Below are 20,067 nucleotides of genomic sequence, written 5' to 3' on the forward strand. Positions count from 1 at the left end.
ATGCTCTGCCCAGTACATGAAGTCCACTGCCTTGGAGTAATATTTGACTTTGCCTTGTCCTTCATACCATACATCAAATCCCTCACCTCCTGCCGTCTTCAACTAAAAAATATTTCCAGAATCCATCCTTTCCTCAATTCTCAATCTACAAAAGTGCTAGTGCATGACCTCATAATCTCCTACATTGATTACTGCAACATTCTCCTCTGCGGCCTCACTGCTAACACTCTTCACCTCTCCAGTCCATTGTTAACTCTGTTGCCCGACTGATCCACCTTACTCCTTACTACCACCCCACTTCTCCCCTCTGCAAATGCCTCCATTGGCTCCCATTTCTCCAATGTATCCAATTCAAACTACTAACACTGACTTATAAAGCCATCTATAATCTGTCTCCTCCCTATATCTAAGAACTAATTTCCCGATACACTCCCAACACGTAATCTTCAGTCCTTCGAAGATCTACTTCTCTCCTCCTCACTCATTCGCTCCTCACCCAACCGCCTCCAAGACTTCTCACGAGCATCCCCTTTTTTTTTAATTTCTGCCTCAACAAGTCAGATTGTCTGCTACTCTTGCAAGTTTCAAACGCAACTTGAAAACTCATCTGTTCAGAAATACCTATAGTCTCACATTAGCCACCACCAGAGCTGCTGCCTCACCATTGCTGGAGCTACTGCCTCACCACCGCCAGAGCTGCTGCCTCACCACTGCCAGAGCTCCTGCTTCACCACCGCCGGAGCTGCTACCTCACCACCGCCGGAGCTGCTGCCTCACCACCGCTGGAGCTGCTGCCTCACCATTGTTGGAGCTGCAGCCTCACCACTGCCGGAGCTGCTGCCTCACCACTGCCAGAGCTGCCGCGTCATCACTGCCCCACCTACTGTCTCCTCCCCAATATCCTATAGAATGTAAGCCCACAAGAGCAGGATCCTCTTCACTCTGTACCAGTCTGTCTACTGTAACATGTACACGTATTTTGTATGTAACCCCTTGTCATGTACAGCACCATGGAATCAATGGTGTTCTATAAATAAATAATAATAATAAAAATAATAATCTGCATTTTGGTAAATGCAGATTTATGTAAAACGTGAGTAGAATTCACTCATCTCTAGTGAAAAATCATCTTTATAAATATTTTTGGAATCTTTCTTTGCCCTTTTTTTGTGACTCATGTTGCATTGACACCCTTTATTCTTATAAATGTATATTTTGTCCAAATCAGAGGAGTAAAATTTGTATAAAAGAAACCCCAACGTTCTGTTCCTTTTCGGTGTTTTGCAAGAGTTTTTTAATAATCAAACTTCAGATAAAATTACTAAAAAGTGAAATTCACAGACAAGAAATACTTTAATTAAATATTGTGTAAAATGAACATTTTATACAGTTAAATATCTGAAAAAAATGTACAGATAAAACAATCTTATTGTAGGGTCTTTAACAGTAAGATCTACCATTTAGTGAAGCGTTCATTCTGGAGACAATGTGTGAATTGACTAACTAATCTAGAACACAAACAGATTGCATTAATGAAATAACTTGCAAATGTTTTTTTTTTAACATGTACACATGACCTCTTTTTTTTTTCTTTATTTGAACCTTTCCTATACAAAATAAAAACGAGGCTTTTTTTATTTTTATTTTATTTTTTTTAAAAGTGTCTAGATTTTTCCCATTTTCACTAAAGCCCGTGGGCTTCCTCAACATAAATGTGCAAAGCATCTCAAGTCCGTGTTATACCATAGCTTCCACTATTTTACAACACACGATTAATCTGCATTTTGCCTAGAAATTAAAATTAAATGTCTCTCCTTTTTGTGTAGAAATTTTAAATTCTGCTGCAGTTTGCAAAAGTATTCACACCGCTGGAATAGCAATGTCTATAGTGCAAAGGAAAACCAAAAAAATAAAACCATTAACCGGTCCATCACCTTTACAAACTATGATTTTGGCACTAATATCATTTTTTTTACCGAGGATATCTTTCCAATTAAAAAGTCTCAACTACTGGGACTCGCTACAAAAAATTTCCATCAAAAATATATAAAAAAGTTGAGTATTACCGTGAATTGTATGAAAGCTATAAACAGTGCATGAGTTTGGGAGTGCAGAGTGCAGCAGAAGACAGATGCAGAAAAGGAGTGACATCATTTTACACCAGGATTGTGCTTTTTTATTTTTTCTCTATTTATTTTTTAGATTTACACCAGAAATCGCAGTAATTATTGCGATTACAAACCGTGGTGTAAACCTGCAATAAATAGTGCAAAATATTTTATTTTATTTTATTTTTTTAAAGAAAATAACTTTAAGGCATCAGAGAAACTAATGTGGCAAACTTTTTTTTTTAATCAAAATATCAGTTGTAAATTTTTTATTTTAAATTTTTCGGCCTCTGAATTTGTCCAGTAAGCACAGTTTGATTTTTTTATTTTTATTTTTTTACTATGTGGCAATTCTTATGAGTGGCAGCTAAAATGAATTTTTACATTCTATGAAAAAATAAAAAAAATAAAAAAAAAAGAAATTTTTTAAAATAAACATACAACCACAAAGTCCGTGGTAATTTGTGGTCGGATAATCATGCACATTTTGTTCTACTAATATTAATTACAGCCATGTGGCACAATTTTTTATTTTTTTTTTGACTATACAACAAACAACTTTTATTAAAAAAAAAAAAAATCATTTGTTCAGATAACTTAAAAAATAATATAAAAATAAAGAATGAATTTGACTTTTCCTCGAAATTAAAAAAAAAAAAAAAAAAAGAATGAAAAGTCTAAACGACGACACATTTCGGAAAGTACAAATGAAATTTATGGACACCATGATTCATTGAAAAAAAAAAAGAACATACAGTATGAAGGCAACCTTTCTCGGCTTAATGCTGTTTTCTCAGCACGTCAACACACCAGCCCGACATAAAAAAATTAAAAAAAATACACAAAAAATGTAAAAAATAACAATAATTATAATAATACATACATACAAGAACCAAAAAAAATAAAAATAAAACAATGGAAAGCAATATACAAAAATTTCAAAGATAAATACAATATTTATAATTGATATGTTACAAAATAAATTCCCTTAGTGACTGCAAGTGTTCACGTGAAAGAAAGTGTCAAGATTATTTTATTCCTCCGTTAAAATGCATAAGGAATAAAATAGGCTCTTAAAGTGGATCTGGAAAAAACAAAACAAAAACAAAACAAAAAAAATTCAAGACAAGTGTATAAATATTTAGCTACAACTTTGGCAAAATCACAAAAGTCTACAATTTTATAACCACATACAAAACACATTAGGGAATAAGGTTCTAGAAGTCAAAAGGACAATTTTCTGGTACAAGAAACATAGACTTCACAGTAGCCTAAGAATGCAATAGTATACAGTGCGAGCAAGAAGTCGAAAAAAATGATGCAGGTCACACTTGCTTAACAGGAAGCTCTAGCAGTGGAAGTATATTGGAACCAACAGACAGTAGCATCTCCCCTCTGTCAGTGTGCTTGTTGAAGGCAAGAGAATTCAATATCAAAGTTACAATTCCTAACTACAATAAGTTACAAAGTTCCATTTCATTAAGATGAAGTTAAGCAATGATAAACCCTTTCCCCGCCCAAGTTTTCCCGTTTTGCGCCTCCCCCATTTTCCCAAATTTTAAACGATTCATATATTTTTTATTTTTTATTTTTTTTCCAGTTTGATGGCTCAAACCTCCTTGGCCCCCTTTTTCACCACAAAAAAAAAAAAAAATATTTCACATTATAGAGATACACAACCATTTGTGAGTCCAATAATGAGTACTTGAAAAATGTTCTGAGGCATTTTTCATCAGTGTTTCGGAACGGTGCATCCACAACGCTTTTTTTTTATTTTGTCCCAACATTGAGCAAGTACTAGACATAGCCAAGACATAATCAGAAACTTTGTACAAAATAGGCGTCGCTTTTTTTCTTTTTTTTTATTCCCCCCCCATCTTCTTCAGGATTGAGAAAGGTGAAAAATATGAGAAAAGTTCAGTCGACAAAATGGAATTGTTCATGAAGAAGTCGATCATTTTTTTGCAGGTCGAGTTCTAATAAGTTCAAATAAAATCTTTGTAAAACAAAGAGTTTGTAGCATTTTGCTTCTCGGTGGTTTTTTGTTCTGAAGATACTGGTTTCCGTCAGTACTCCTTAATACACTAAATGTGTCCCCTGAAGCTTTCTTCTGAAGCTTGATGCTACAAGCAAGTAGACAAAAGTGACTTTACATTGGTGGAACTACAAGACCCGACATAGCTAGAAGAAAAGAGGAAAGATTACATTAGCTTAACAAACCTATATGTTCTCTACTTTTCAGTGAAAGACCTAAAGATTGAATAAATACTTTATTTTAATGGGGAATTTATTCTTATTTTTTGGAGGGGATGGGGGGTAATTTTAGTCAAATTTTATTATTCATAAGTTGATTTGCAGAATTCTGCTGCCATTTGGTTGTAATCTATAGACAATACCTTCTAGAATGAAAAAAAATTGTCCAAAATTTTAATTTGAAGTTCTGGAAAGACAAAAACATTGTTGTCTTTTGGAATTGAGAAATTAGCGGTCACCCAGATGACTGATCTAGTGGGACATCTCCCGTTGTGTTATTAGATGGGGCCTATAAACATGCATCTGAGGCTAGCTTCACACATCTGGCTTTTCGCCGGATTGCCGGATTTGGCGCACTCCAGCACAGTGTGATACAGTACAATGGCATAACCACCACTTCTGGGTCACATGCTCCAGTCACATGACAGCATGTGACCGGAGCTTATCGCGCTGCCATTGTACTGTATGCACTGTACTGGAGTGTGCCGAATCCAGCAATCCAGCGAAAAGCTGGATGTGTGAAACAGCCCTAAGACTTGTCACTGTCCTCAGATCCACCATGTGCTGGGATGAGAAATCTCAATATATCAATCGTAAGGATAGTCCAATCTTCCGAATTTCAAAATCGGTTGGAAAATTTGATTCTCACTTTCTCTGCGCAGCTTCCCACCTGCTCCTCACAATTTTGGTTTGGTCTTCACCTAACAGATTTTCACACTTCGTATTCACAGTACGGTCCGGTCTTAGGTGTCTTTAGCACTGACTAGGTCTTGAAATGTCATGACATGCCTAGCCCCACTACGCCATGGAGTCACTAGACCTAGTCAGTGAGGAGGCGCAGAAGACCAGAGCAGAACTCTAAAGATGAAGACCATAGACGTGTGGAGAAAAGACCAGACTGGATCTCTGAGGACCAGGAAGAAGCTTCTCACAGAGGGTGAAGGTTACGGAGAATTGAATATATATACATATCTTTTATTATTTTAACCCCTTCCCAGCACTTTTCAAACCAGCAAAATGAAGGCCAGCTCAATGTCATTTTGCTGGATTCATACAAAGCAAATCTAAAAAGCATCAGATTCTGGTGGAATTTATGGAGAACTGGATTTGCTTTGCTCATATGCATTTTTTTGCCATGTTGGAAAATCTTCAGAAGCACTCAGTATCAACCTAACAAGGCCAATTTTGAGGGCATTTTTATCGGTTGAAGATGAATTGTTGGACCCAGCACTACATATCTAAAGACCATTGTTAAATAAGATCCAAAAATGCCACAGATGGCAATTTGGATCATTGGAATACTGGGTTTCTACAAGGGCCTGGAGTTACCATCTACTGTATAATCCTAGGTTATGTAGAAGTAGTAAACCCATTACTACATGTCATGAATTTCTTATGATCATCATTTACTTTTTACATGTTGGGCTCATTTTCAAAAACTCTACCCTTATAGCCCATTCTCTTATCAAGGAAGCATGGACAGGCAGAAGAAGTTCTAGGGATCTGTATATATGCCTCCATAAGAAGTAAAACCCTCTATTGGCGGAAATGGCTAAAATAGGCATTATATTGAAAAATTCCAGAATCTTTTCTAATAGATTCCCTATAACTCTATGGGATTATCGCCATATTACAGAGATCCTTAAAAGACAGACCAGTAATGTAACCATTTGCATGGGCCTTTGGTCCTACAGTAATAAGAAATGGCGTTCAACCATACGGCAGCATTTGAAGGAATATCTGCAAATCGTCTTATATATTTTTTTTTTTAAATTATTACTTAAGGAAGGTGCGTTAAATACAATTGGACAAATTGGAGTGGACATCTCTTTTACGTGTCTGAATGCCTAAGCTAGTGTCTTAAGAGAGTGCAGCAAAATATAATGTAACAAAGGAGAGGGACATTTAAGCAAGGAGAGTGTTCTGACATTTTGGTGCAAAACACCCTGCCTCCCACATATGATATTTCTCTTAGCGTTTTGCTAATAGCAAACAGTGGCCCAGACTCCCAGGAGACTGGTCATGTTGACAGCTGAAAAACAACATGGTCAGGACTGGTAATGTCAGATGAAGCCAACTCACTCACCAGCCAGGACCAGACATTTCTCTACTTCTAAATTAAAATCTTATGAGCCGGGGCTCTTTTTTTATTTTCTTACTGCTCGAGCCCACTGGGGAAAACCTGCTTTGTGATACATATAGATTTTTTTTATTTTTTATTTTTATCTTTATCATGCAGAACTATTAGGGAGAAGATCTCTAAAACCCTTCCAACTCCTTAATAATAATCTGTAGATGAACAATTCCAATTTATACATTTTTTTTTATTATTATTATTTTTTTTTTGCCTCTCTTTCATTAAAACTTATTTTTCCCCTCACTAATTTATGTGTAACATTAATAAATTTGCTTATGTAGTGATCTAAGCTTCAATTTCTCAGTTCATTAATCCCAACGATATTAATTTGTTTTAGGAATACAGTTACCAGTTTATGGCTGATAAGACTTATGTCTCGCATGTATACAAATTTACGGTACCGTTGCATTGGGAAATAATTATCATTTGGCACATTGTAAGAATCGTAATAATTGTTATTGAAAAATGGGTCGTGTATATTATTATTATCTGCGACCAAAAATAAAGTGGTTTATTAATGTGCCTCATAGGAGCTTAATATGAGGCTGATGGCTTTATACTCAAATATATGATAGAAAAGGAGCAATTAAATCGTTTGCCATGGCCAATACTCATTTTCTGCAGCGCTAATATTTTTTTCTTATGGGACAAAATTTATTTATTTTTTTTTAATTTATCATTTGTTATAAAAATGTTTATTAAATGGGGTCATCCAATTACAAAGAAAATAAAGGAACATATATCCTTTTAAGAAATGTTAAGGTTAAAGGGGCCCTGATAGGAGATTCATGCTTCTCGAACAACAGGCAACATGAATCAGAAACTGGCAACATACTTTGAAAAGCCGACTGAGGACCACAAATCACAGATGGCTAGTTGAAGGCAAATCCCCGGTGGTTTCTCCTCACCCGTGCTTCAAACCTGACAGGTCTCTTGCCATATATGTATAGAAAGCAGCATGTCAGTCTGAGGACAGGGAAGCAGAGACGCCACCAGGGACCTGCCTCTTGGACTAGTTGTGTGAAGTGCATAGTCCCTATCTGACTTTTCCAAATCTAATGTCTCTGAAATGCGACAGGTTCTCAGAGTAAAAATACACGGCTCCAATAATGGAGTCAGTGTCTGATTCACCATTCTCTTTGTCCTCTGTTATGTTCCCTTTAAAATGAGAATCAATAAAAGGGTTGTCAAGGTTTTTCATGAAAGTCTGCAGTGACCCTATGTTACCGCAGACTTGTGAATCCTCACAGCGCACAGTTGGGATTCTCCAGCGCCGGCGCCGGTAGTAAGCAAGTATGTGACTGCAAGTATGCCATATGTGTACTCCCAGGGATATGCTGACTAGACATGCGCAACCTCGCTCAATACAAGTGAATGTAATTCTAAAGAAGTGCGAAGTCTGTTAGCACTATATGAATAAAATTATCAAAATTAGTAATAGTTGAGTGAGGCCGCACACGTCTAGTTGGAATGTGGCCGAGAGTGTGCGTACTGTATACTTGTAGCTCCCATGACTGTCTGGTCTCGTCCCCCGACCAGACATGCGCGACCTCACTCAATACAAGTAAATATAATTTTAAAGTCCTGAAAAATATGTTAGCGCTATATAAATAAAATTATTATCAAAATTTGTAACAATTGAGCAAGGCCACACAAGTCTAGTGGGAATGTGGCTAGGAGTATGTGTATCGTATACTTGCAGTTCACATGACCGTCCAGTCTCATACCCCGGGAACCACAGAATCACAAGTCTGCAGTCACATAGACAACCTCTTTAATCTGTTGAGGATAGCTATCCTTATCCAGAGTGGTAAGTGTTCAAACAGAATGTCTTATACTCTGGAGGACCTGTCCTGTCCAGCATTTATTCTGAAAAACCACTGATTTCAGTGGACAGTGTGTAATGCCTAAATTCCCCTGTGGGTGTGCTGCAGAGAAATTGAACACTTATTGATAGAATTCCCTCCTCATTGCTGCTGATGCTGGGGGAACAGTTTTTGAACTACTTATTAAGTGATTGAACTAATAAGTAGGGATTATCCAAAGTTGAGACCCTGATTAAAGGAGTTGTCTCAGAAAGAAATTCCTGGCAATCAGCAGTTGTTGCCAAGAGATGCCACAGTCAGACATTTCCTCTATAGTGACTACTAGTAGTATATGATATGTATAGCCTTATGTTGCTGGCCATCTATTTTGACTTGTGGGCTCTCGAGCGAGACATTACTCTCTATGATGTTCAAATATTCTAATAGGGCATATATTACGGTAGTTACTTTCATATTTGAGTGTTCTACCTGTGTCCATTCTATATTTGAATATTAAGATTCATACAACATTTTAAATAAAACCTGTCATGTACCATAAATATATACTTCTTTACCCAGAATAAATGCCACTGTTCTCCCGAATCTGGCATAGTTTTTCTTTTGTTCCTGCGCCTCTCTGTTCCTGAGATTTGACTCTGTCTTCCTTGTATATAAATTCACTTTTTTCTTCCAACTGGGTGTGGTCCTCAAGAATTCTACATGACCACACCCACTTGGCTAAAAGCTTAGAATTGCCAACAGAATAGAATGGGCCATATCTCTGGAATGGAGAGGCGCAGAAACAAAACAAAAACATTTCCAGATTCAGAAAAACAACAACATTTACACCAGGTTAAAAAAAAACTACATATTCATGGCAAGTGATGGGTCATCCTTAAGACAAAAAATATATAAAACTTTATAGATAACAATATTAAATTATTAATTGGTTCATATTTATGAAGCACCAGACACCTACACATAAGAAATACTTTAATGGCAAGGCCAGGAGTAGTATTTGTTGGAATTCAGCCTGTATTTATGGCTAAGACATACATATACAAGCCAATGCAAAGTGATTGGAACAGTTATCGAAAAATATTTTTAAAAAATTCAGATCTGTGATCTGATTGATCAACGTAGGCAATACCATTGGTTGTATTTGCATTGGCTTTTACATGACTCCTCCATTGACTTTATTGGTTCCCCAGTGGGTATATTATGGAAAATGCATTAATTCGGCCCAAAATAAAAAACAAAAAATAAAAAAAAAATATGAAAGATTCCTGTGTGTAGGTGATGGGCCCACATTAAAGCAATTAAATTGGGACATCATGCAATTCAGGGTAAGGTCTCTATCATTATTCACATCTATGGATACTATGGTTTAATTGTACATACATTTTGAATCATGAAGTCTCTGGTGTTTTGTGCCATTTTCAAAGCAAACGCCCAATGGAAAAAGGACAGAGATGCCACTTCCTATACATGTAGTATACCCTCCCCAACCATCTTCCTCTCCAGATTCTACATTTAAAAATATTTTGAGAAATAACATATGTTCAGACTGTTACTCAGATAGTATAATTATCGCTGTGTTTTCCGATACAGTGTTTCTTTAAGAAGTCAATATTTACATTAACATTACGAGCAGAGAAATTTGGAGACATCGGGACTAAATCATTTCGTTTTATCTCATGACCATAAATCCTATATGAGTTTTGAATGAATAATATTTTGCCACATAAATATTATTATTTTCGCTTTTTTGTGAATTGTTCGTTTTGCAAATGTCACATTTTAGACCAGTTATGTTTAATTTATACTGATTTAAATAGACTTTTAGATTTTTTTTTTATTATTCTTTTTTATTATTCTGGAAGGAAGGAGGGGTGTTGGTATTTAGTAAAATAACAAATATCTCAATTGTAAACGGTTCTTTTTATGAAACGTTAAAAGATGAAAATGTCTCACATTATGCAGCACTGGTTCTAGCTTTACGAATTTCAACATTTTTGGAATGTGGTAGTATAATACATGTCTGAAAAATAAGAAACATACTTGATATATCTTGCAGCATTGAATACTATCATAAATATCATGGACTGTCAAGACTATAGTGACTAAATTTTTTTTTTTCAGACATTTAGAAAATTGTGGCAAGGAAATGGATTCGTATGTAAGGGAATCAAGGAATGGCAGAACATCGATACATCACCATGAATAGCTAAAAGATAGGGGAACCATGGATGGTTTATTATGTGGCAGAGGAGTAGCAATAGCTATTCCTTGGCCACCAGCTAACTGCTGGCTGATGATGTCACATGCCCCCATATGTGATGATGTCATGTTGTATGGAGCCTAAGTGTACAACAATATGTACTCATTAGTAAAATGGTGATTATTATTAAAAATGCGTTTTTGCATAAGAGGGAGCCATATACCCCTCTATTAGTAGAGACACAGTACCAATTAATATATGCATGTCCCTTGTTGCCAAGCCATTATTACGGATTACATCAATTCTAACAATATATACCACTATTAAAGGGAATCTGTCCGTAGGATTTAATCCCCAAACTATTTATAGTCTAATAATGCCTAGACATGGCTGAAGAACTATTATAGATCTGTTGCCTCTGCTACTCCAGCTCTATTCCCCACCCAGCGCTGCCTCCTCCTCCGTCCCCACCCAGCGCTGCCTCCTCCTCCTTCCCCGCCTAGAGCTGCCTCCTCCTCCTTGACTGATATTTCCTTTGCCTGAAGCAAACTAGCATAGAGGCTGTCAATCAAGCAGTAGGAAGTAGAACTGGGCGGGGAATAGAGCTGGAGTGACAGAGGCTTCAGATTTATCATAGTCCTTCAGCCTCCTCCTCCTTTCCCGTCTAGTGCTGCCTTCTCCTCCTTGACTGACATCTCCTTTGCCTGAACTAAACTAGCATAGAGGCATAGAGGCTGTCAGTCAAGCATAAGGAGGTAGAACTGGGCGGGGATTAAAGCTAGAGTGACAGAGGCTTCATGTCTATCATAGTCCTTTGCTTCCTCCTCCTTCCCCGCCTAGTGCTGCCTTCTCCTCCTTGACTGACATCTCCTTTGCCTGAAGTAAACTAGCATAGAGGCATAGAGGCTGTCAGTCAAGCAGAAGGAGGTAGAACTGGGCGGGGATTAGATCTAGAGTGACAGAGGCTTCAGATCTATCATAGTCCTTCAGCCTCCTCCTCCGTCACTGGCTAGCAATGCCTTCTCCTCCTTGACTGACATCTCCTTTGCCTGTAGTAAACTAGCATAGAGGCTGTCAGTGAAGCAGAAGGAGGTAGAACTGGGCAGAGAATAGAGCTGGAGTGACTGAGACTTCAGAACTATCATAGTCTTTCAGTCTCCTCCTCTTTCCCCACCTAGCACTGCCTCCTCTTCCTTGACTGACCTCCTTTGCCTGAATTAAACCAGCATAGAGGCTGTCAGTCAAGAAGAAGGAGATAGAACTGGGTGGAGAATAGACCTTGCGTGACAGAGGCTTCAGATCTATCATAGTCCTTCAGCTTCATTTGCATATCATTTTGATCACTGATTTCTCAGTAATGGAGAAACAGACTAGCTATATAAAGGTATTGCTGGACGTATCTTTGAAATATCTATAAATAATTTGGAGAAAGAAATCCTGTTGATAGAATCCCTTTAAATAGAGTCTTATGAAACCTCTCCAAGAAGGGATTGGCAATGAGGAAGTCCAATGGAGTGCATTGGTCTCTCTCTCTCTAAACAAAACATGAAATGGGGGGATTTAATAGGTTAATGAAAGGCTGAAAATTGACATATTTGTCACATGAGCAGATACATGTTACATTTAAGCCAAAAATTCTCTTTTGAAGCTCAACTCACCTTGAAGTCCATTACCGTTTGCACTGGTGCAGGATGGTGGAGGGGAAGCTTGGGGCCTGACGACTGGAGCGAACGCACTCTTTTGTTTTACTGCAGAGATGACATTTGCAGGTGAGAATGAGAAAATGCCGTGTGTACTGCTACAGTTTGAAGGGAGGGTGACCGAGGAGGCTGCCATTGTAGGACTTGACGGTACTACTGCAACAAAGCAAAAATAATCAGGACTCAAAAAGTTGTTTGCTTTTTCTTTTTTTCTACTCTTGCGGCAAAACAGAAAAAAAGAGAATTTAATGGTCTTGCCTTATGAGTTTGGGAAATGAAATAAATTAATGAAAAATAATAGTGCAAAATAGAAATAAATGAAAAATAATGGAGTGGCCAATCACTGGATGAAGTAATCTTAGAGTTGTAGGAATCTGTAGGGATCTTATCTAAGCAAATCAAGAGTTTTAACATATGAGATCCATAGCCCAATCTTAATTGTACTCTAGAAACGAGCAGAACAGCCAATTGTTTGTAGTTTCCAAGTGTTTCTAACACTAAAATTGGAGGTTTTGCAACATGAAAGGACTTAGGTGAATAGTTGGGTCCTTCTGTTTCTCCTACTTGATACCATACTATATAAAATATACAATGATGTGGCATGTAAATGGATTGCAATGAAGCCCACTCATACTGTCCACACAACATTCTTTCTATCAGAATTGAAAGCATGGTATGAGAATAGTTAAAAAAAAATTGCACAAAGACCCCAAATTCATGGTTTTTTGTAGAGTATGCACCACATTATTCTGGTGAAATTGTATTGGTGCATACGATAGTTGAGCATTTAGGTCTTTATTTCATTTGTCCGGAATGTCCAGCCTTCAGTCACCCATCCTTTTATCCAGAAACTCATAGTAAAAAAAAATTGCAACGAAAGAAAATAAAAACATAAATCAGAAATAAAATCAAATCAAAAATCAAAGAAAAAAGAAGCAACGAAATTTAAAATAGCTGAATGCAAAAGAATTAGGAAGAACACTCACTGCCATAAGGAGAGTTGGCGGATGAGCCGTTGAGGAACCCAGGTGAGCCGGGAACTCCTAAATTGGGCATTCCAGTGTTTCCATACCCATTCATGCTATTGCTGACTGTGTTGTAATTGGACTGCTGTGGGGTGCTGCTGGGAACGTATCCTCGTGGTGATACACTGCTTGTATTACGACTGTAGCCTACTGTGAGGAACAGCAACCGAGCAAACAAAAGATAATGTTACTATCATTTATAATAGACACTTCTGCTTCCTTCCCTGTGAATCCACATCAAATGCTACACAGATTTATTGATCACACATGCTTTACTTCACAATGCCTCTTACTGCCCTATCAACTGTTGCAGTTTAAGATAACCTTATCACACGAGCCCTGCTTAAATCATCTATGAGCACACACTATGTTGTTCCCTTGCAGGCTTAGACAGCCAACAAAAGCTTTCTTCGATCCAATTGTGTCAGTTTCTTTCACGTTGCTCCTTAGTAGCAATTATCAACAGGCTTGATTCCTGGTTTGTACCAACATAGAAGATGAACTTTCAGCCTTTTCGAGACCTTCAAATGCCACCACTGACAGGCAACAACTTGTTTGTTATACTGGTTTCATCTTAAAGGGCTGTTATTAAAAGGCTGGGTGGTAGTCCCCCTCTAATGACTTCTATATTCCTATATTTAGTCTACTTTTTACCCATGCCTTCTTTGCTACTCTACTACATCGAGACAGCTAAGTAGGATTGCTAAAATGTTCTAACAGGTAGCTATGCTGTGCATCTACATAGGGAAATAACAATAAACAGTCCTCCCGTAAGCGACTGACGATCAAGTCGACATGAACAAACATGTTTCATTGTGTATGAAAAGTGTGCCTACTAACATACTACGCAAAGCCAAAATGTCCCAATTTCAGCTCCGTTTCCTGGTTGCATTGGTATCAACACAAGAGAAAGCTTTCTACCCCAAATACCTAAAAAGGGCTGGCTGTCTTCCAAATTTCAATAGCATTCTCTGTTAAGGGTTATAAATTGTTTGGCTTAGCTATTGAAATAAGTTACCCAACCAGCCCTGTTCAAGAACGCCACCAAAACAGGGTGGGGAAGGAATCTCCTTCACGTGTCAAGAATGAGGTAGAGGTGAAGTCACCATGAAGGCAAGAGAGAGCTGATATTGGGACTTGACGACACATATGAACAATAAAGAATAGTAGTTGCTGCAATTATACATTATATACATGAAAAAAATGTGATTCTTAACGCCTTTAAGATCAACAATATTAATGTCCACCCTTGCCATTTCACAAGTTTCTTAAGACTTTTATTTTTTACAATCCAATTTCAGGACATTCTAAATCTAGACACATATAAAACAAACAACTCCCAACAGAGTAGCCCAATTTTTAATTTTTTGTTCAAGTTGGTCATGTGAAATGTTTAGCCAAAAGGAAAAGTGAGAAGGGACACGTCTATACCGATCATATCAACCAATAGGAATAGATGTTCAAAAAGAAGCCTCGTGTACGTAATGTAGTGTCAGTGTATCAATATTCTCCCCTACCACTTCTTTCTCTGGAATCCGTGTTGATAAGTGCTGTTCTGCTGATCTTCTCAGTGACATCACCACTTTTCGATTCTTTGGATCATCCCATGCTCTATATGAAGCTGGAGGTCTCTTTTACAATGTAAGTCTATGAAGCTTCGTTCTACAGGCTTAGACTGTAAAAGTCACTTCTGGGTCATGCTGAGTGTAGAGGGACCCCGGAGAGTCTGAAGAATGATGACCTCACTTAGAAGAGGAGCAGAACAGTGCTGAATCCCGGGGAAAGTGGCAGTAGGTGATTTTATTAATACATATGCACTACTGTGGATGCAGATATAAACAAATTTAGTAAAAAAAATATTCATGAGAAAGCTTCTTTATAGGAGAACCATGAGCAGTTCATGGATTTAGGTCTTGCCTAACCACATACCTTGGTCGTTGGCTTGCGATGTCTCGGAAACGTTGACTGCTAGCTGGCTGCTGAAAGAGTTTACTCCCATCATGCCGCTGTGAGATGGAGTGTTGGCAAGCGAGGGGATCTGGTTGTGATTGCGTGGCACACTATATAATGCTTCAGCAATGTCAGCTGCTCGTTTCAGGATTATCTCCTACACGGCAATAAACGTAGACATCGTTATGAATGAAAACGTACACGTTTGTCTCAACAGCCATCAAAAAAAGCTTCTCCTAGTTTGGAGCTATAAACTGGATGAAATAGTCAGTACTGAGGCCACATCATTGTCTTGTCTCATTTTCTCCGAAGACACGGGAATATATTACAGTACGGAATACGAACCGGACCTAGTTATTCTAACTAAAACTGTCAGTATATATACATTTGTTTCAGGGCAATGGCATGACTGTTACAATTTAGTCAAATATTTTCTCTTGCCTCTACTTGGCAGGTTTACTGCAGGCTTTGCTATTAGTCACTGTATATTTTGGACCCAGTTCAAGGTTACTCTCTCGTCTTAATGATTGCTTATGCTTTTGGCACCTTACACCTAATTGTCATTTCTGATAGGAAAACGAGCTCAGAGAAGAAAAACGGAAAAAAGATGAAGCTTTTTCTTTTTTTTTCCAGCTTCTCGGTGCTTCTCATCACATTACACTGCCCTTAAGGTGGCTGGCAAAGGCATACATTGCAAATAAGATTGTATTGATATCTTGCCAGCCCGTGCACACTGTGGCTTTTTAAAATTGCGTAAACCTGAATGGATTTTCAAAGACGTATTAATGACTTGCCTGGTTGTTGTGTGGCATTCCGTACAAGGCTTCAACAAGGTCTGCTGCTCTCTTCAGTAATACTTCCTATAGGAGGAAAGATGAGGAGACAGGTTTAGGTTATTGTGAGCCAAAACCATTACACTAGAGCAAATGTAATAGTACAAGTGCCTAAAGGTCAAACAAAACTACAGAAGTCAAGGTCAAACCCCCCCATACACATCAGACTAATGTTGGCCGATGAAGGTGATAATGAAGTCTCAAGTGTATGGGGTCCCCGGAAAATTGATTGTCTTGGGAGTTGGGGGTACTTTGCACGCTGCGACATCGCTAGCCGATGCTAGCGATGCCGAGCGAGATAGTACCCGCCCCCGTCGCACATGCAATATCTTGCGATAGCTGCCGTAGCGAACATTATCGGTACGGCAGCTTCACATGCACTTACCTGCCCTGCGACGTTGCTCTGGCCGGCAATCCGCCTCCTTCCTAAGGGGGCGGGTCGTGCGGCGTCACAGCAACCTCACACAGCAAGCAGCCAATAGAAGCGGAGGGGCGGAGATGAGCGGGACGTAAACATCCCGCCCACCTCCTTTCTTCCGCATAGCCGGTGGAGGCAGGTAAGGAGATGTTCCTCACTCCTGTAGCTTCACACACAGCGATGTGTGCTGCCGCAGGAACGAGGAACAGCATCGTATCTCCTATTGGTGCAACAATTTGAAAATGTCCGACGCTACACAAATCGCTGATTTACAACGCTTTTGCGATCGTTTATCGGCGCATCTAGGCGTTACACGTTGCGACGACGTTACCGACGCCGGATGTGCGTCACTTTCAATTTGACCCCGACGATATCGCAGTAGCGATGTCGCAACGTGCAAAGTACCCCTTAAGGATCTGTCATGTCAGACTTCGGACTGCTGATCCTTTGGTTCTCCCAGAGATAACCTGCCACCAGACATATCTCTCTCATAGGCCATTGTTCGGCTGGCTGCAATCTAATGTGTACGGGTAGTGGCGTAACTTGAACCTTATGGTCCCCAATGGGGCACCCAATTATGACAAGGCTTTAATAATATTAGTCTTGTCATAAAGGCTACGGGACTTTTTGGGCCCCTTAGGGCCCATGGCCTGGATGCGATTTCAACCCCTGTACCTATTGTAGTTACACCCCTGTGTATGGGAGCTTTACTGTTGGTTAAAACAATGACATCTAGTAACAGTATGATTGCTTAGAGGTCAAACAAGGCTACAAAAGTCAAGGTTATTACAATTAGTCTTGGGGTCGGAATTGCACAGAAATAAGATTTTTGTTGACGTTAAGTCCAATATAGACAGACGCCTATTAATAATAAAGCCTTTTTTGGAATCAATGTATTCACCGGTGATTGACTACAATGGCTGTTTGCATCCCATATCATATTGCCGCAGTGATGAATTAGTGAAATAAATACTAAAGATTTAACGATGGAGTCTTGCGGGTATTAAACAAACAAACACATGGCGGAGATATGAAAAGCGCAGGCAGCGAAGGCACTTGTTAATTCCTAGCACTTTAGTGGCGAAGAACAATAAGTAATTTTCCATATCTTAATTAAATTGGCAAACTCCTTAAAGACAACATCTCACCTCTAATTCATGCTCGAAATTTGCAAGTGAGTTCAATGCTTATTCCTCTTTATTTTGAACAATAAAGTGAATTAACTCGGGTTAATCTAGTTTTTTTCATAATGACATTAAGAAATTTTTCAATTAACCTCTTTGACTGTGCGCTGTAAAGGACTTCATAAATGGCTTCACATTCAGAGACTAGAGTGCTTTTGCCTAGGGGTACAGATGCACCGAGTTTGTCTTATCCATGCCTGCATGCCTACCTTCCACTTTTTTTTTTTTTTTTACGACGGTCGGGATTAATCTATAGTTTACTTAATTTTTACTAGGAAGCTCTTGTATTTGACTTCTCTTCCCCTTAGAGGATGCCGGCGTCATTTACAAAACACTTATTTGAGTCAAAATTAAACATAGTGATGTGGTGTAACCCTGCTGAGGATTCACGGCACAAACACTGGTCGTAAATGCACAGTTGATAAGTGCATCTCGTGTGGGATTTCTAGGTCATTGGGAAATTGCATTCTCATCTGTCATTCTTTGCTTTAAATTTGCATAATAAATTGTGAAATATCTTTCAAATTGGTCTTAGAAACCAAGGTTGAAACCAATTACTTTAAATGTTGTCCACTATTTTGAAAACATGAGATTCTCATAACTGCTCTTGTCAATCAACAGTCACTATGACCATCATCTTCATAAATTACCTGATAATCTCCCTTCTGAGACGGTGAATAATGTCAACTAAGTCTAATGTGTATGGGGTCCTCCTGACTTTCCTCCTGCAGATAATGTAGTTTGGGAAAAGGAACAGGAATGTTGGATTTGAACCCCCTATCCGTATGATCTCATGGGAGATAAGTAGAGAAAAACACATCCCTGCTCGAAGGGTCTGTAGGAATAGTTGTTGGCCAAATGAGTGTTTGACTAAAAGCTATTGTGGACATCTTTGTCCTGTTTTTTAGTTTAAGCACTGATCCCAATTCAGATTTCATGGCAGAACTCTGTCATAAAAGTCCTGGATTTGTGCCTAAATTTTGTGCCTTTTGGCGCTTTCATGAAGGTTTCTCAGAGCTTTGACAAAATGGGTAGAGTTGGAGTGGGAAGAAGGCTGAACGGCAGTGGGACACCATTGTTCATCTAATTCATGACAAAATCTGGTGATCCCTAGGCCAGCAATCTCAAGAACCTGACTAGAGGGAGATTTGTGGTGTAGCACAACGCTACATGAATCAGGAGCATCTGACTCCAGCACATTCCCTCATCAAGCCGATCCTGATTAATCGAGCCCTACGTGTCGAATAAGTGCACATCAAAATATGTTCCTATGTGCAATTCAAAGGCATGTGTGCCAAAAGGGGTGCCAACATATAATATCATAGATGGTAAATGATAGTAGGTAGACCAGTTGAGCATAATTGGGCCCTGGTGCCAAAAGGGGGTCAACTGACAGTATTACTGATGATAAATGATAGTAGAGGAACAGGTTTGGCACAATTGGGCCCTGGTGCCAAAAGGGCGTCAATAGTTAATATCATAAATGACAAATGATAATAGAATGAAGGGTTTGGCACAATTGGGCACTGGTGCCAAAAGGGAGTCAATAGTTAATATCACAGATGACAAATGATATCAGAGGGATGGGTTCGGCACAATTGGGCCCTGGTGCCAAAAGGGGGTCAATAGCTAATATTATAGATGACAAATGATAGTAGGAGGGCAGGATCGGCATGATAGGGCGGTGATGCCATAAGGGGTGCCAACAGAAAATAATTAAGGATGAAAAATGGTAAGTTTTAGTCACCTGAAGGTTGTGGGCCTCAATGCAAAATCCTTAGCAGAGCCCGTCGGGGTATATTAGTTTCCTCATATGGGTTAAAGCAGTGGTTCCCAAACTCCAGTCTTCACGACCCCCAACAGGTCATGTTTTCAGGATTTCCTTAATATAGCACAGGTGATGCCTTGATAATGATTCCATCACCTGTTCAATAGTAAGGAAATCCTAAAAACATGACTTGTTGGGGGCCATGAGGACTGGAGTTTGGGAAACACTGGGTTAAAGGGACCTTTTAGTCCGGCATAGGGACCAGTGCTGGAGTGCGACTGAAACCCCTGCACCCATTATAGTTAAGCCCTTGTTGGCATCAGAGCCCAAGAACCTGTAGTTACATCTCTCATGTCTATCTTTCAATCATCAATAAAGATTTGCCAAGTAGCAATATCATAGTGTAGGATTTTAGGGCATAGGATGCATAGATATAAACTTTATTATTCCTTCTGTGGTCGGAATCTTCTGTACGTCGCTATAAAAAAATTTCTACGTGTGTATTAAGCATTATTCATGGCTTCTCTCATCTTTTAGAGCATCCCTATCCCAGATCCTTTATTTATCAAGATTAATCACTGTAGGCATCACTTTTTGTGCACGCCATACGTTGGTAGGAATAGCACTTAATCCACAAAGTTATCGGATGGATGGCTCTTAGAATG

General features: G+C 38.8%; 1 protein-coding gene across 21 annotated transcripts in view; it reads right to left on the reverse strand.

Annotated features, from left to right (window-relative positions):
• Nucleotides 1-1,334: 1,334 nt before the first annotated feature.
• EBF3 (EBF transcription factor 3) overlaps nt 1,335-20,067 on the reverse strand; it is a 213,166-nt gene continuing 194,433 nt past the window's right edge. For 4 of the 21 annotated variants that reach the window (XM_075348453.1, XM_075348452.1, XM_075348456.1 and 1 more), the window contains exons 12-17: nt 15,994-16,059; nt 15,179-15,356; nt 13,211-13,399; nt 12,183-12,380; nt 9,705-9,830; nt 1,335-4,231 (exon numbers count right to left, since the gene is read on the reverse strand). In XM_075348453.1, coding sequence (XP_075204568.1) covers nt 4,185-4,231; nt 9,705-9,830; nt 12,183-12,380; nt 13,211-13,399; nt 15,179-15,356; nt 15,994-16,059 — 804 coding nt within the window. In that variant the 3' untranslated portion in view covers nt 1,335-4,184. Of the gene's footprint in view, nt 4,290-9,704; nt 9,831-10,277; nt 10,345-12,182; nt 12,381-13,210; nt 13,400-15,178; nt 15,357-15,993; nt 16,060-20,067 lie in introns of those variants that run through there. The other 17 variants (XM_075348470.1, XM_075348469.1, XM_075348471.1 and 14 more) reach the window with 9 other exon arrangements.

Source organism: Anomaloglossus baeobatrachus, chromosome 5 (genome assembly GCF_048569485.1).
Source record: "Anomaloglossus baeobatrachus isolate aAnoBae1 chromosome 5, aAnoBae1.hap1, whole genome shotgun sequence".
In the NCBI taxonomy this organism is placed as follows: domain Eukaryota; kingdom Metazoa; phylum Chordata; class Amphibia; order Anura; family Aromobatidae; genus Anomaloglossus; species Anomaloglossus baeobatrachus.